At 34.8% G+C, this 18795-nt stretch overlaps 1 protein-coding gene across 1 annotated transcript in view; it reads left to right on the top strand.

Moving 5' to 3' along the window:
• The window catches only part of LOC107739701 (whirlin), a 105259-nt gene that overhangs the window by 65740 nt on the left and 20724 nt on the right, over positions 1-18795 (top strand). Inside the window, exons 5-7 of the mRNA XM_016551899.1 lie at positions 6862-7070; positions 9796-9838; positions 17573-17785. Of these exons, the coding sequence (XP_016407385.1) occupies positions 6862-7070; positions 9796-9838; positions 17573-17785 (465 nt within the window). The remainder of the gene's footprint in view (positions 1-6861; positions 7071-9795; positions 9839-17572; positions 17786-18795) is intronic.

Genomic DNA, 18795 nt, shown 5'->3' with positions numbered 1-18795 from the left:
TGTTGACATGCAGGGTTGATGGCCATCACTCTGCACCACTGTCCTGATCTTCTGCTCACTCCCTGTCTGCCAGTACATTTCTTCCCATCAGTGGTGAAACTGAAACACAGTCATGAAACACACACACAAAGACAAAACCTGTTATCCACATCACCAATAAAGATGAACAGACAGCATGAGGAAAATAGTGAATGAAAGTTCTGTAGCATAGATGAAAAATAAATAAATACAGTTGAATTCAAAAGTTTTTAAGTTTTTATTAAGAATCAAGTGTATGTAAACTTTTGAACAGGGTCATTTTTATAAATTCAATATTATTTTATTAATATTAATTATTATTATTCTCAAATTATTCAACAAATTATTTTCTCTTGTGGAGTATATGTAAACATCTTTTATGTGAAATATCTTATTCAGGTCAGTGCTAAATAATCAATAACATGCATTTTGTATGATCCCTCTTATTTTGGTAAAATAATTAACATTTTGCAGATTCTGCAAGGTGTATGTAAACTTTTGACTTCAGCTGTAAATAAAAATTAAATTAATTTAAATAATACTTACAAAAAAACTGCCTTTTGACAGCAGTGTCCTTCCCAGAATGTTGCCTATAACGTTACATGTGCATTTCATACACTCCAACAATACATCAAAGTTATTAAAAAAATCATATTATGCTTGACATTGCTGAAGATTTTGGCATGCATTTTACTTGTCTTTGTTGTCTGATAGATCATTAATAACTGATAAAAATAATTTACCATTATTATCATAATCATTTTTATCAATCACCATGCTACAGAACTGGTCTCCCGCCTAAATAGTTAATAACCTGGTAACCTTACCAATATCTCTGACCCCAAACCACATATTTACATAGCAAGTGAAGAGATTATAACGTTCACTGGCTAAACTTGCGGTTTCATGATACACTAAAAATCATGTACGCTAGAATAAAAACATATAATAATCAAAATAACTTTCCGAACTTGCATAAATCCTCCATTCTGCTTCTCTCTCCGGTCAGCAGCAGCTGTGTTGTCTGTGATGTGACGTCAGGTGACGCTATTTACAGCAATTTATTACAGTCAGGCTACAGCAAGGTTACAGCAACACTAAAATATACTGTAAAATATTCCCGCCAAGTCAAAATTACACAGAATGCAATATAAATTACAGTATTTTACTGTAATGGATAAATGTGGTATTGTACTGTAGGTTTTTACAGTATTGTGCTGCTAAATCTACAGCGATTTCTAACAGTGTTCCTGATAAGTTGCATTTTTAAACTGTAAAGTTAATTTGATTTCATTTCATTTTATTTATTTATTTTTTTCATTTTTTTATTTTATTTTCAAAAGAAGAAATCCACCATTCCCATCCTGATAAGCTGCATTTTTAAACTGTAAATTTTATTTATTTTATTTTATTTTCAAAAGAGTTGAAAGTTAAATTTTTTTTAAAACTGTTGTTTTCTTTTATTTTTTATTATTTTATTTCATTTTATATGCCGGAAGCTGATTTTTAAGTGAAAATCAAATGATTGCCCTGTCAGATTCCTTGAAAATAATCACAAAACGTTAGAGACTCTTATAAAGTAGTGCTTTCTTGTACTTGCAAATGACACACAGAATTGCTTGAATGTCTGTGATCTGCAGTCAGATGTCCCTTCACCTTTGCCCAACGTGCTTTTCAGCTTAATAATATTTTATAGCTCATACTTTTTAAAGCTGTCATGATTCTTATCAGTCATATTGAGTGCCAGTTCCCTCTCTATTCAGCTGTCCACCCTGCGTCACATTAAGCCAATTCACTTTGGTCCTTGAGGAGTTGAGAAGAAAGTAATTTGCTGTGGAAACGTTTGCTCAGGGGAATCGTACACTTTCACTGTGATATTTAGGGACAGTTGCAAGTTTTCAGCTCTTTTGATCTTTTTCTACCTTAACCAGAAAGCATATAGCCATATCCACAGACTGATACCCATAGGCAGTCTTTCAGAGGAGGAGGCTGTTCATCATAAGAAAAATCCCTCCGGACTAATAAAAGCCTTTTAGACTGTGAACGTGACTACTTTTGCACATTTGTAATCTATTTTGAAATGGTCACGCCTCTGTGTGATTAACAAATACGGTAGTTTCACGGAAGAAGTGTCTGGACTCTGGGTGGGTCTGTCTGCATGGCTGCTCCTGTCACTGTGAGTTAGTAATACTCAAACTTTAAGTACTCTTGGTGTAGCCATAAGTCTTAAACAGCCATTAAGTACAATGATGAATGAATGAAGGGATGGGGCATCTAAAGCAATTTCAAGTTCTTTTGAAACTAGTATTAAAATAACAAACTTAAATGAGTGAGTCCCATGAACCTAGTCAATCTCAACAGTTTATACCAAGTGTAGAGGAACAAGCCGAAACTGATTGTCACACTAATTTTCTTTTCTTTTATGTAAAGCACTTTGAATTACCATTGTGTATGAAATGTGCTATACAAATAAACTTGCCTTGCCTTGCCTTGCCAAATGCACAACAGCAACCTTGCAGGTGACAAAGTGAGTGTGTAAAGATAGAAATTTATAGTATTGTATTTGGCTTACAGCTGCAACCTCTAAACTACTTTGCTAAATGAAGAATGAGTGATGCACTATGCTCTGACGTTTGATGTAACAGTAGAGCAGATGTTATTCCTCTCACAGACCTGGATTTGTGCATTAGCCACTGTTTCTGATTGCTGTCCGTATATTGGAGCCATTTGGGGAAAACTAGCAGCCAAGCCAATTTCTCATCCGTCTTCTCTTCCATCATTTTCTTCCTCCTCCATCAGGAAAGAGAGAAATGTCAGGGATGCCGTGGTCGGGGCAGGCGTTCTTCCAAATGCCAAGCACTTTCCTCATTCACTCTCAAGGGCATTTGCACTGACAGCAGTGAAATCTCTGGAGGCCTCCCAGTCTTCGCTGTTGGCTTCTTGTCGACTGCTCAACTTTTTAGTCGACTGTCTGTACTCCCATTGGTAGTCGCAGCATCACGGCGCTGCTCATTTGCATTAAGTTGTCTCTCATGTTGTTAAAAATCGACATTGCTCGTTGAAAACGAATGACTGCCGGTTGCTTCGCAGCTACAAAATGCTGTCGTTCCTTCACTGACAGGGAGTGCAAAATGCAGTTAAAGGGAAAAAATAATGGAGTGATGTGAAAGAAAAGAAGAGCGAGAGAGAGAGGAGAGGCTGAACTGCAATGTTAACATGAGGATTATTCATCTTCATCCTGTCATGATTATACTCCCCACATGATTCCAAGTCATGAGAGGTCAGGACAGATGATGTATATACACACACACACACACACACACACATATATATATATATATATATATATATATACACATACACACACATTTATATATTCCTCTCTTACAAATCAAATTTCATATTTCTTGGTCTTTTTGATTTACATTTAAATAAATAGCATTTCATGATTAATTTTCTTTTCTTTATTTATTTATTTTTTTGGTTTGTTGTTTGTTGCCACACTTTGCTTTTTAGGTGATAAGTCTAAATCAACTTGGATTACATCTAGATTACAGTTCTTGATCATGCAATAACTTTAGTTGTTATTTTTGTTTATTTTTCATTGTAATTTTTGTTTGAGGTTTAGGTGCTTTTGCTAGTTTTATTAGTTTTTAAAAACATATATAGCTATATATTTCTTTTTTATTAGCTATTTAGTATATTTTATCTTTATTTTATTTTTATTTGAGATTTTTTAGGGCTTTAGTAGTTTTAGTACTTCAACTTCAACTTATTTATTTGAGTTAGTTGGCCAGCCAGCATTTCTAAGTTTTCTCTTTTTTTCCTGATATTTATATTTAATTTAATTTCAGCTTTATTTCAATTACTGGCAACAGTTTTTAATAGTTTTAAGTTTGGGTTTAGTTAACAACAATGGTCCATAGTACTTGTGCACTATATTTCAGGTCTTCTATAGTCAAGTTTATAAATATGTACAATACTTTTATGATGCTATTTTTGCCATTTTATAGCCATTTATAGCACTGTTTTATTTTGTTTTGTTTTTGTTTGTTTTTTTTAAAAAGCAGCATGGACATTTTTGAGAATTTCTCGTTTTGACTTACAGAAAAAAGTTTTATAGCACTTTTTTTTGGAAAATGCAGCTTGGACATTTTTGAAAATTTGTCTTTTTGGCTGTTTTGAAGTCATAGAGGTTGAGAACGACTTTAATTTTTTGGTGATCTATTCCTTTAAAATCTTTTCAAGAGTTCTCTCTCACATTCCTCAGTGGTTTGATGTGTTTCCTGTAATAACCGTATCTGGTGTCTCACAGCGTTTGAACACTCTGGAGTGATACACTGAAAAGAAATGCCGGGAGATAAACCTGAGCTAATGATCGGCTGTTTCGCTAGGGAAAGCAAGAGCCTTGTATCTGCCGCATCGATTTCAAATACATCTCTTGTGTTCATTGGAAAAACAAAGCTGTATTGCGTCCAAATTGATCAACACCATAATTTATTAATATCATGACTACTGCAAAGCCTCTTTAATTACCCTCAAGCGCCTTTGGGCGGGCAGAGGGGCAGGCCGGTATTGATCCATAAAGAGAGCTGGGATGAAACTGAGAGATAGTGATGAAAACAGAACAAGAGCAAGATAAAGAGAAATGGAGCCAGTTTGCTGTTGTGACGAGTTAATCCCAGAGTAAGAGCTTCAAAATAGAAATATTTTACTCAGAGCTGGACTGACAAAAGAAGAAACAATGAGTGAGATAAATGAGTGACAAGCAGAAGGAGCATGGGAAAAAGATAAAGAGCAGATCAACGAGTGGGAGGATGAATGGATGAGATGAGGAGACTGTCAGAACCATCCAGATGAAATGTACCATGTTTGTAGCACTAAAACTACAGCATGTCTCTTTTTTGGCATCTCTTCAGTTTCTCATCCAATACTGAGAAATGAAGCGATTGATTTAAGACGTATTACATTTACAGTAAAAGCAGGACTACATGCTTTGCCATCTAAACTGAATCTTTTTCAGTGGCATGTGGTGGACTGAAATAAGGAGGCAAAATGTTCTCTTTCTTTTTCTTTTTTTTTTGTCCAGTATTTTTATTCAGTTTGCAGGTTAAAGGCAAGGAAAACCATGCAGTAGATGTATTTAAATTTAATGTAATTTGAGAGAAAAAAAGATTTAAATGATATTACAATGTGTTTTTTAAGAATAGTATATTATAATGTTAATATGTTAAGATTAAATTGAGTAAATGTTTCATGCAGTGTTTAAAAAAATTATTTACATTGTTACCATTTAATTTTTCATTCTGCTCTCTAAAAGCTGGTACAGTATATCATGAGATTATGATGTCATGAGATATCATGAGTGTTTTTTTTTTTTTGCTGATATTTTGTAATCGTTCTGTCCTTTATAAATCAGATATTTTTGTTGAAGCCAAATATTGCCTTTTTCATATTATTTATTTATTTGTTTGTTTGTTTATTTATTTGACATGAAAATATTTAGCTACTCTATATTTTAGGAAGGGGCCTTTGCAAGGACCATGATGTTTGGGGTCCTTGGGGAAAAAACAATATTTTAGTATTATTTGCAGGGTTTAAATTAGGCCGGGGCCGTCCCCGGCACATAGACTCCAGGGCTCGACATTAACCCTTCATTAACGCCAGACAAGTAACCAAAAATAACTATGTAAACACCAAAATGCAAGTATTATTCTGATTTTATTACATTTAGAGTAAGTGGCGAATAGTGGATATAGCTGTATATAATGCATCTATTGACGGAATAAGGTTGCGCTGCTGAGGCGAGGCTCACACAGCCTCTCCAGGAGAAATCAAAACGTGTAACACTAAGAGACGCAGCATACTGAGGTAAAAATTCAAAATGGAATGTTGTTATATTTAAAATACAGTTAGTTAGGCAACGTCACACGTTTTCAACATTACAACTGTTTAATAGTTGTATAAACAGTTCAATAAGCAAATACAATAATATTAGGTTACTTACATTTTAGGCACCTACTGGCGTTTTAATTTCATTGAAAAGTATCATTTCCACCATCATTTCTTGTTTGTATATTCAAAAAAAAAATGTTTTTAAGAATTTCATAATATTATTTATTTCAGTGTAAATGATTTAATTTGATAACGTATAGATAATAACAATCATTATTATAACTGAATTTATAGATCAAATGTAAGAATTTGAAATGAAAGTATAATGAGATTAGTGGGAAAATGCCCTCTCTATAGGTAAAAAAAAAATGCCCTTGGATAAAATATAAAAATGTGCAGATATTTATGTCACAGCTGATAGAAAACTGATGAGAATATTGCTTCGGAATAAATCATATTTGCAAAATAATATTCTATCAAATAATATTTTAGCTTTATTTCAGTCAATGAAAATACATTTTTTTCAATAGTTTTAATTAACAAAAACAAAACAGAATGGAATTTGGGAAAACATTTGGAAAATTTAGGCTATATGTGCCGTGCAGAATCAGCTATTATTTTGGAGGAGGCATATTTTGTGCAAGTGTATTTTACTTGTGCTCTTTTTAAATTCTATTTATAAGGTGGGCATGAATATTTAAAATGTGTTTGTCTATGGGTGCGTTCCTTTCAGTAAGTTGTCATAATTTTGACTTTCTGTTTATCTGATCAAAACCTTCTCTGCTGTTCCACAAATTTAACCTGACCACACCACTCTACCATGTTCGACCTCTGGATGTCCAGACTGCTCCGTCTCCGGCCTCATCACAACCCCCCTTTACCTCCTGCCCTGCTCTGCCACCACCAGCCCACCCACCTTCTCCTCTCTCTGCTCCATCATCTCCACAGGTCGGCGATCAGATCCTGGAGGTTAATGGCCGGAGTTTCCTCAGCATCCCACACGATGAGGCCGTACGAGTGCTGAAGTCTTCACACCACCTGATGATGACAGTGAAGGATGTCGGGCGACTGCCGCATGCCCGCACCGTAGTGGGCGAGACAAAGTGGATCACAAGCTCGCAGATTACAGACAGCTCGGCCAGCAGCAGTGTCACGGGGTGAGTGACGCGGTGATGGGAATGTGAGGAAACAAGGAAAGTGAGAGGGATAAAGGAGTCATGTGCATAGATGGGAAAGCTAGTAACTGGTTTCGTTCCTCAGTGTTTTTGAATATATATCAGCCAAAAGGCTGAAAAATGTTGCAAGATCATTTTTGCTTTGCTAAGTCTGATTTGTCAGACTGCATTGCTTACCCTCAGGCCATCCAAGATGTTGATAAGTTGTTGTTGTTGTTTTTTCATCAGAACAGATTTAGGGAATTTTAGCATTACATCACTTGCTCACCTAAGGATCCACTGCAGTGAATGGGTGCCATCAGAAACAACTGATAAAAAAACATCACAATAATCCACAAGTAATCCACACCACTCCAGTCCATCAATTAACATCTTGTGTACTGAAAGCTGCATAATTGTTAAGAAAGAACTGCACCATTATGGCGTTTTATCTTTTAAAACTTAACTTCTGGCCAAAATATAGTCCATAATCCGTAATAATGCTTTTTCCAGTGAAAAAGTCCATACCTGTTGGCCTCCCACATCAAAATCCACCAACATATTTATTTAGAACAGTTTTTGCTTGTAGAAAGTGCTTCTCTCCTGATTAAAATGAGATAACTATTTTGGATAGGCAACTCATTTTTTTGGCCAGAAGTAACGGTTTGAAGTTAGAAATGTCTTTATGATGGATATGTTTATTACAAACATGCAGCTTTTCACTTCACAAGATGTTAATTGATGGACTGGATTCATGTGGATTACTTGTGGATTATTGTGATGGTTTTATCAGCTGTTTGGTCTCTCATTCTGACGGCACCCATTCACTGCAGAGGATTCTTTAGTGAGCAAACGATGTAATGCTAAATTTCTAAACCTTCCAAACCTTTTCTGATGAAGAAACAAACTCCTCTACATCTTGGATGACCTACATTTTCAGAAAATTTTCATTTTTGAGTGAACTATTCCTTTAATGGTGCAGTGTAAAAAAAAAATGATATCCACGGTCACCAACTAGATTAACCAGCTCTTGCCATGTCATTTACTGACAGTTTTGTTGGTGTCCAACATCCAGCAGGGATGAAGTATGAAAGCACAAAAATATCCGTACCGTACATATTTTAAGTAAACTTTTGCCAAATATACATTTCTAGAAGTATCTAAAATTCTAGCACCTTCTATTGTACATTAAGCAATACTAATATTTCATCTAAGACAAATAGTATGCTGATTTGTTAATTTGTTCTTAAATACAGACCAAGTCATGCCTTGGTGCTGCGACTTAATGTTCTTGTTTAATAAAATAAAAATGTACTGTACAGTTCAGACACAGTAATTTAATTAGGACTGAGGTGATGCTTCCAGGCTTAGTTTAGTTTACTGTTTTAAGAGCAGATTAAACGATAGCTGCGTTTTAATTATTTAATTCAGCTTCTTTCCAAACCCCCGGGCCGCTCGCATTTGGAGAACTGTAAATTAAGGAGCCTGTTCATGGGATTATTCCAGACACTGCTGGTCTTTCACGGCCTGTTGTTGGAGAATATGAACCTGTGAGTGTGTGCACAGCACACTAACGGGATAATAAAGCAGCTCAGGTGTGTCTTGTGCCAGTTCTCTGGACCTTCTCTTTAATGGAGGTTAGCTGATGAGGTGAGCCGGGTGCTCTGGTGTCATGCCATGGGAAAAATGCAAGGTGGCATTTTATAAAAAAATAAATTAAAAAAAAGCTGATTATCAAGCTCCTGGTGGTCTGGGGTACAAGCTCAAGTCAAAGCCAAGGACAGAACTGGTACCGGGAAGTGTTTGTACCTATCATTGTTACTGACCAAATTGACAATTTGATAAATAGCTGTTCTTGATATGACTGCAAAACAGTTGCGGAGTAATACGAGAGACGTGAAGCACAGCTATGTTGGAAAGCTGTTGTCACAAACTTCAGTTATACAGTTTAGTGATCATTATACAAATGATTTTGACCAGAGAATGCAGCGATTGGCCATTCAGCTGTGGTAATGTAATATATAGGAATATATGAGAATTTAACTCCACCTTTCGAAAGTTTAGGGTCTAATTTTTTTTTACGGTTTTTGAATGAAGTCTTGTATGCTCATCAAGGCTGCATTTATTTGAAAAATTATTTTATATAAAAAAAATTACATTTATTCAGCAGCCATTACTCCAGTCTTTAGAGTCACTAAATCTTACAGAAATCATTCTAATATGCTTATTTGGTGCTCAATATTTTTTTTTTTCTTATTGTCAATGTTGAAAATAGTTGTGTTGCTTAATATTTTTGTGGAAACTGTAAATTTTTTCTTTCAGGATTAATAGAACATTTCAAAGAATAGCATTTCAAATAGAAATGTTTAAAAGTTTTATTGTCAATATAATGTTTTTAATCATTGTAATGCCTTTAATGCTTCTTCCTGAATAAAATTTCTAATTCATTTCTTAAAAAAAAAATTTAATAACCTCAAACTATTAAATGGGATTGTATTTTATCAAAACATTGTCAGTCCAAAGCAATGGACCATAATTTCCCCTTAGACCTGAGAAAAGCATCTAGACCTGATCAAATGCCTAAATCTAGAACCAGAAACTAGATCACTTTCATACATGGCAGTGTGTCAGTGTCTCTGTATGATTCTACATCTATATGTGGATGTTTGAGGAGGTTGTAGAGCATGTATATTGTTTTGATTTCTCCATGTTTACCTCTCTCACACAGCCTCTCTCTGGACCAGGGAGCGTCAGCATCAACATCAGCAAAGGTGAGTACCGTGTTTCTATATTTGAACAAAATGTTCTTCACCGTTTGGATTCAGCAGTGTTAAAAGAGTGAGCAAGATAGTTAAGGTGATTTCTGAAGAGTGCTCTGCAAATCCTGGTGAGCTCTAGACCATTTAGGATAGTTGTACCCCTTTTTATTGTCATTAACAAGAACCTATAATGGTCATTTGCACTATGCGGTACATTTATCTTAATTAAAGCTGTCAGATGATTCCAAATTCAATTTAAATGTAAACAAATAAATGTTACATTTACATTTAGTCATTTAGCAGATGCTTTTATCCAAAGCGACTTACAAATGAGGACAATGGAAGCAATCAAAATCAACAAAAGAGCAATGATATGCAAGTGCTATGACAAGTCTCAGTTAGCTTAAAGCAGTACACGTTTTTTTTTTTATTATATAATAAATAAAAAGAAAACAGATAGAATAGAGCAAGCTAGTTGTAGAGGCCTTTTTTTGCTTTTGGTAATTGTATAATAAATAAAAAGAAAACAAATTCCTGTACTGTGGCTAGAAAGAAAGAGGACGTTTGCGGACATAATGAGGAGAACAGAAGAACTGAAAGACATAGGAAGGGCAAGAGATGGAAGAGAATGGGATGAAAGAGGAAGGTGGTATCGCTGTAAATTATCGTCTTGGTCTGGGTAAAGAGAGTGTCAGGTAGACGCTGCCAAGAGGCTTTGATCCCTCGGGCATATGGTATCCAAGGTGATCTGTATTCAGACTGGTTTCCGCAAAAAAAGACACATGCACTTAACATTCTTACCATCACTGTGTGTGTGTGTGTGTGTGTGTGTGTGTGACTGGTGTAGAGCTATATTGTAATAAATGAGAGAACAGGAAATAATAGAATGGTCAATCTATTATGCGGTACCTTTTGAACTACGACTTTTAGAAAATGAATATGCTTGTGTAATATAAGAATTTATAATATAATAGCATAATACCACACTTTCAGACGTGTTTTGATCAAGATCAGGTACTTAAACTTATTATTAACTTGATTAAAGTTAGTCATTGGCAATTACAGATTGAGAATATGTTACAGTACTTTTAATATAGTTAATTTTAAAACTATATTATACTTTATTTCTATAATTTTTTCTGTTGCTTTTGAATCAAAAATGATGTTACTTTCAGGAGGACAAAGTCAATAGTGAACTGTTTTTGTTAGTTAAGGGCAAAAAAAAAAGGATTTACAAAAGACGTATAAATTGGGGACACAAATAAATTGTTTATCAATTAAAAAATATTCTTAATAAAACATGTTTTGTTTAAACCTCCTGGGGAAAGGACAAAATTAAGGAACACCTGGAATAGATTTTAGTAAATTGCCTGTTTAATTAGAGCAGCATCTGGGGGCGCAGCAAAAAATATTAGTGAATTTATTTACAATTATCACTTTTTGTTAAGTGGAAACAAACTAATAGAATTTTCTTCTATAAAAATTGTCAGTGTAATAATTATGAAATATATTAAAAGAATAGTTTACCCAAAAGAGCTAAGTTGAGTTGAAGCTTACTGACTTTTCTGCTTAGCAATACTAATATTGAATTAATGCAGAAAGTACATTGTAAGATAAAATTGCAAGAAAAAAAAACAAATATTCAAAACATATTCAATAATACTACAACAAATAATAATAAAATATACATATGCACACACATACATATACATACAAAAAAATAGAATTGTCATCAATTACTCAACCTCATGTCGTTCCAAAACCTATATGACTTTATGTCTTCTGTGGAACATAAAAGGAGATATTTTGAGAAATGTTTTAAAATATTTGGTAACCAAAATAATAGCAACCAAAACGAGAAATGAAGACACAACTTTCATTTCTGAGTGAATTATCCCTTCAAGATTTATGTTAGAGAAATGAAGAAAATGGTCTTCATAACAGGAAAAACTCTTATGAAAAATGAAAAAATATGGATAGAAGAGAGTCCAAGAATAGAAGACATAAAAAGACAGGATAGGATAAGACAGAGGCGGTGAGATTGTGAAGAGGAATAAAAACAGCAAGGTGACCCACCCGTTGATCAGGGTTTTACAAGGTCCTCCTCTGTAAGCCGAGGTTTATGCACAAAACAACGGATTCCAATAAAGCCTGGGCAGTGCGTGAGCTCTAACTTATTACGACTGGGCTGATTATTGCATACAGTGGGAATGACAGGCTGAAGGACACGGTTAGATGAAGTGTCTGGGCTCATGTCTGTGGGCTATGAGCTTTTGCAGTACTCACTTTGTATTCCAAAGACTCGCAGCTCTACGATGCTTCGGAGGACATTGATAAGTTACATACATCAGTTTGTGTGAGAAAGGCACAGTCAGTCATAAATCACTCCTGATATGTAGACATAAGCGTGTAATTGTATGTGGATACACATACGTTATGCAATTCCTATGAAATAACAGTTAATATTTTAACTCATGAAATCATCACAGTAGCTGCAGTAAAAATGCATGTCGCAACAAACATGCATTGCTTAACAGAAGCAATATTTTTGTGGTTATATAGCAAATACTTTTTTAGTCTTTCAGTTCCCTAAGAAGATTTTCCAGCGTTTGCCTGCAGAACGACCCAGGCGTATAAATTGATAATCACATAAATGCTTCATTATGTTTTCATCAGTATACATTTAAAGCTCCCTGCAGACAATTAATAATTGGAAAAGTAATTGTGCGACGCTCAGTGAGGGGTGCTTTGATTAATTGTAGGTCAGGTAGGAGCAAGTTAAACTTGTATGGGGGGCAAACACAGAAAATGATGATGTTTTGGTTTGTTATTACTTTTCAGAAACTGTATCACACATTCAACAGACCAGAATCTGTTGCATTTACTGCAGCTGAAACTAATTTCTGATTCAGATATTTGAGAGTGGGTTCACGTCTGGCTGTATTTTACGCTTTCCGCCTAGTTTAACACTCACAGTGTTCACAAAATACAAAAACAGAGTCACATAACGTAGGGTCACAACTGGGATCTGTTCCAGTCATATAGGAGAACTTCTGCAATATTACAATTACTCTGCCTCAGAAGTTTTCTGTAGTTGTGTGAAGTTTTTTGCTTATTTGCAGGCCAGAATTCCTCGCTGTGTGACCTTGTCGAGTCTTCGCTGAGTAAGGCACTTATTTCCATTGCCTGATGTGAAATCTCTCTATATCCCAAGCGAGACTCACGTTGTTTGATGCCAACCCCCTCTTTGCCAACTCATTGCAGTTCAAACCCATTTCAGCTGCCCTCATTTCGAAGCTAATTGAATTCTCCAAATTGACATTGCCCTTTTAAGACAAGAACTACGGTGGCCCTCTGGGGTCTAGCACAATGGCACTAGCGAAGTAAACAAAGCACAATCAAACATCAAAAGATTGAACATTTCTGAAAATGTGACTGGAGGGTCCCTTGACAAATCCCTCCAGTCCCATCTGCAATATGACACTTAAAGGTGAAAGGTGACATAATTTATACACCACTACTGTTTGTTTGTTTTTTCCCCTTTTTTGGTTCCTGTTGTTTATCCAAATGGAAAGTCCTGCTTCAGACTTGATTTTATGTATTGATTAATGTTTTTATAATATATATATACATGTGTGTATATCTATAAAAAAACATATTTATTAATAAAATTTCTGATATTATAGTTGTGTCTACACATTAAACGAGTAAAGTTTTTCACAATAAAAAACGATGCACTTCAAGGTCGAGATAATTCTTCAAGGGGCTGTAAAGTGCATTTTTCCTTAATCCAAATGAGATCGTTTTAAGATTTGTGTGAACTTCTACTGACACATGGTTTGACAGGCTGTTTTTTTATGTTTGGTTTGGTCTATATACAAGAAAGCTTGCTTATCTGTGAGAGCTTATCTCCGGTGTGCCTTTAGGACATCTATTGAGTGCTCCGCTCTGCCACTGTTCTAAAAAGAGGTGTAAAAATCTATCATCTCTTCGGGAGAGACGTGCTCTTCGAAGCGCAGGACTTAATGTAGCTCAAGAGGGAGAAATGAAGCTCCAATTTCGACATGGGCCATAGTCAGGCCGGAACGGTAATATTGTCTGAGAGCCGAGATGGTGTGCCTTGTTATAAAGCTTAGTCATTCTCTCCATGTCGTCGGTTTGCATATTAAAACTCTGATAATGAGACAGATAGAGCTTTAACCGACAGCAGCTCCCGATCCCAAACATTTGTCATTTTAATTAACGTCTAACCAAGGTGACACTGATCTTGATCATCTAATTATTTAATTTATTGCTCAGTGGCCTTATGTTTTAGCAGTTAGAGGTAATGTGACAGCAGGAGTGAGATTAAATAGTTTTTACATCATTTTGATGGAACAGAATGACTTTAAAATAGTCATGTTTTAGAAAGCAGTTTTAGCCATTCTTTGATGAATATAACAATAAGGAGATCTATTTATCTCTCTATCTATCTATCTATCTATCTATCTATCTATTGTTGTCATTCTATCTCTCTATCTATCTATCTATTGTTGTCATTCTATCTATCTATCTATCTATCTATTGTTGTCATTCTATCTATCTATCTATCGTTGTCATTCTATCTATCTATCTATCTATCTATCTATTGTTGTCATTCTATCTATCTATCTATCTATCTATCTATCTATCTATCTATCGTTGTCATTCTATCTATCTATCTATTGTTGTCATTCTATCTATCTATCTATCTATATATCTATCTATCTATCTATCTATTGTTGTCATTCTATCTATCTGTCTATCTGTCTGTCTGTCTGTTATATAATTTTATCCATCTATCTCAGTGTTTTTGGTTGTGTTGATTATTTTATATGGTCGCCGTGAGTAAGACATGTTCCTGGATCAACATCTTTTGTTTATCCTGGATCAACATTACTGTCCAAAAATATAGACTAAACCCAATCCCTACCCCTAAACCTAACCTTACCCATAATTTATTCCTAAAATCATTGTGGAATGATAGCTGATTAACAAGGGTGTAGAAGCACCTAACCCTGATCGTAAGCCTAAAACAGATATTTCCTGAAAAGTTATCCCTCAATTCTGATTGGTTGATTGGAATGTTGTTCCAGGATCAACAAGGATGTTGATCTAGGAACATGTTGTACTTTGTGAAATCACGGTCACCATTTTATATTATTATATTATTTTATATTTTAATAATATTACTGTAAGTCCCACTTCAGGATGAATTACTCTACACTTTCCTGACCTTCACTTTGCTTAACTTCTTCCAAGGACAAGCCTTCTTTCAGTCCAGAAGCATATCCCCTATAGGACACTTTATTTTATTATTTTTATATTTGCATTCTATTTTATTTGAGAGAAAATGCCTTTCCGCTCTTTTTAGAGGTGAGTTATCTCAAGTTCCTTTTAGATAAAGCTCAATCTAGGGATAAATTGTCTCATTCAAGCCCTATTCAAATTCACTGGGGTGTGATGTGTGGGGACACGGCTGCAGTTTCTGCTCTCTGAGTCTCACGACACGGTTCTGGCGGACAAAACACTTGTTCTGATTGTGCTGTCCTAAAGTTATGATATTGATCAGCAATTATGTGTTCCTGTGATTAAAGAGGCTGTCAGTCGAGTGATGTCATAATGGGTAACCATAAAGGTTGTAACACTACAGATCGCGCATGATCGATCCCATCTTGGCCGCTATCATTCTTAAGGAATTATAAAACCTCACATTTTTCTTGCTAGTTTTATTGATCATCTTTTGTTGGAGAGATTCTGCTCGAGCTTTGCTTTTTGTAATTGAGCAGTGGAGCTGATATCCCAGAGTGCTGTGGAGGGCAGGGCTTTTGAACCTCTCACCATCAAACTAGACAGAGACACTTGTGTTCTCATCTGAAGAAGTCTTATAGCTACTATATATATACTACCGTTCAAAAGTTTGGGGGTCAGTAAGAAGAAATTCTTTTATTCAGCAAGGATGCATTAGGTTTATCAAAAGTGACAGTTAGAATTTACACTGTTACCACAAAGAAATCTATTTCAAATAACCGCTGTGCTTTTGAACTTTCTATTCATCAAGGAATTCAGCAAAAATGTAATACATTTTCACAAAATTATGAAGACGTTTTCAGCATTGAAAATAGTAAGACATTTTTCTTAAGCACCAAATCAGCATATGAGAATGATTTCTCAGACTGGAGTAATGGCTTCTAAAAATTCAGATATAAATTAAAATATACTCAAACAGAAAACAGTTATTTTAAATTGTAATAATATTTCACAATATTACTTTTTCACTGTATTTTTGATCAAATAAATGTGGCCTTGATAAGCATTCTTTTAAAAACATATAGAAATCCTACCATTCTAAATGGTAAATTTATGTTCAAAAAAATCTTACTGACCCAAACTTTATATATGTATGTGAATATATATTAATTATATTCATATATGTATAATGAATCTCGGCTGCAGTGGTTGGCCTCAGCAGTGTTTCAGAAACAGTTCATTCTCTGGGAGAGGATGAATTTGAGTTCAACAGCACAGCGACCTCATGAGGTTCTAACTTAGGGAATTTATGTGAAATCACTGGGTTTTCAGAAGAGAAAGTGGAAATAAAGTAAATGGATGGCATAAATTATAGTCTATAGACTCTGGCCCTGGTGAGAGTAATGTATTAGGTCAGGACAGCATTTTTTTTTTTTTGAACTTACACAAATTGTATTGTATTACATTCAATAATTTCCTAGGTATTTGATCACTATGCCAGTTTTGTTCTTAATTACGTTCTTTAAGTCTCTACCTTGGGTTTGCAAGAACAGCAACTTTCTCGACTAGTTATTCTTCAATGTCCAGGAAAGGACATTAGCCTCATGGGTCAAACCGGTCAGGGAATTTTCCTCCAAAATACTATGAAAATAAATGGTCTGTCATTTGATGCAACGGAAATGCATTAGTTCCTGTGGGAGTGCTGCACGATTGAGCTTATCTAACTTGCTGCGTTTAAACACAAAACAGACTTTGTTCTAAAGAGAAAGAAAAGAATAAGTGCAAGAATAGTTCAGGCTTGATCAGCATTCACTCACCTCAACCACTGTCTCTGTCTGTATTGATCGAGCTCAGTTCAAAGCCTTGTGTCTCTTAACGGTTAGATAACATAGACACTAGTGCTGCTCGACTGCACCTGCAAACCAGACTGCCGACAAACATGCATCTCCACCCAGCGACAGTCAATAGGCTGTTCAAGCAGACATAAGTAGATGAAATGAATTTAAGGCATGCGATACACCACTGATCGATCTAAAGTGTACATCAAACCCATCTAATGGGTCGGTGTGTAGCAAGCAAGTTAGTTATCTAGCTAGTTTTCCATATTGGTTTGTTGGAGTGTTTTGGTATCATCCTTTGCTTGGAGAGCATGCCATTTCTAGGCTGAGCGTAACACTGATCGATGATCATGTTGATTCTGGAGCAGTGCTTTTTGATTAGGAGACTAATTAAAGGAAAAGCTGCTCTCGAGGAGAGAGGCTGAAACATGAGAGAGCGCAAATAGGGAAGAGGGTAAGAGACATCATGGAGATGAGAGTTAGAATATCAGTAATGAACCAGAGGCTTATCCAGTGATGTTGAAAGATTTCTAATGTGTGCTTTGAGGCTCAATGAGCCACAGGTGTTTGAATATTAGTATTAATATTGAATTTCTTCTTTTGAAATATTTGCGTTTCTTCTTTTCTCTATTCTGCTCAGGGTGGCTTTTATAAAGGTGTGGCGGGATCTCAGGTGACTCTGTCGAGTTTGGTGAACCAGAGCAGGGCCATGCTGGAGGAACAGGCCAGACATCTGCTGACCGAACTAGAGAGGCAGACCATGGGCTACTACATCCAGGAGTACCGCGATGGTCACATCGGTGTTGAGCAGCTGGTCATGGCCCTCTTTGAGCTGTTCAATACACATGCCAAGGTGGAGGCATTTACATTAATCTTTATATATCTCTTCAGAAAATGTGCATGTTATAGAATAAAAATCTGCCACTAACGTTTTTGCTCACTAGTGTATTTCTTGATTTTTTTTATACCTTTTATATTTACTGTTACAAAGATTTAAAAAATTAAAATGTAAAATTAGTAATATTTGGTAATTTCTACCAAAATACAGTAGTGTTAGTTATTGTTATTACTATAACATTTTATTTTTAATATTAATTTTTTATATATATATATATATATATGAAGAGTTCAGATGCAAAAGCCTCTAAGTGCCATGACTGCCATCTGAAATTTTCTTCTAAAATGAGCATTTTTCTCGGGATCCTATGTTTATGTTCAGTTATTTCATTTTAATGGCAATGAAAAGAACCTATTCATTGCCATTAAAGTGAAATTACTGAACCTACACATGAGAGCCTGAGAAAAATGCTCATTTTAGAAGAAAATTTCAAATGGCATTTAGAGGCTTTTGCACCTGAATTCTTCATATATATCACAGTTTCCACAATAATATTAAGCAGCACAACTGTTTTAATAATAATAATAAAATCATATTAAATAAAAATAATAATAAAAATTTTAATTAGCATATTAGAATGATTTCTGAAGGATCACGTGACACTGAAGACTGGAGTAATGGCTGCTGAAAATTCAGCTTTGCCATAACAGGAATAACATTTTATTTTTAATATTAATTTTTTTATTTTAAGATTTAAAATTAATATATTAATATGGTATTTATTTTAAACAGTGCAAGTTTTTTGAATCTTTGTCATTTTATTTATTTTATTACGACGATAATGCTAGTATATTTTTTTAAGGATACACTATTGTTTTGCACAAATTAATACATTTATTTATCAAGGAAGCATTCAATTAATCGAAAAGTGAAAGAAAAGACTTTATAATTTTACAAAAATATCAGTTTCAAATATATGCTGTTCTTTTTAACTTTCTATTTATCAGAATAAGAACCGTATATAT

Source organism: Sinocyclocheilus rhinocerous, unplaced genomic scaffold (assembly GCF_001515625.1).
Source record: "Sinocyclocheilus rhinocerous isolate Xijiao unplaced genomic scaffold, SAMN03320098_v1.1 scaffold585, whole genome shotgun sequence".
In the NCBI taxonomy this organism is placed as follows: domain Eukaryota; kingdom Metazoa; phylum Chordata; class Actinopteri; order Cypriniformes; family Cyprinidae; genus Sinocyclocheilus; species Sinocyclocheilus rhinocerous.
Note: the sequence above shows the minus strand (reverse complement) of the source record. Positions and strands in the feature narration are given on the sequence as shown.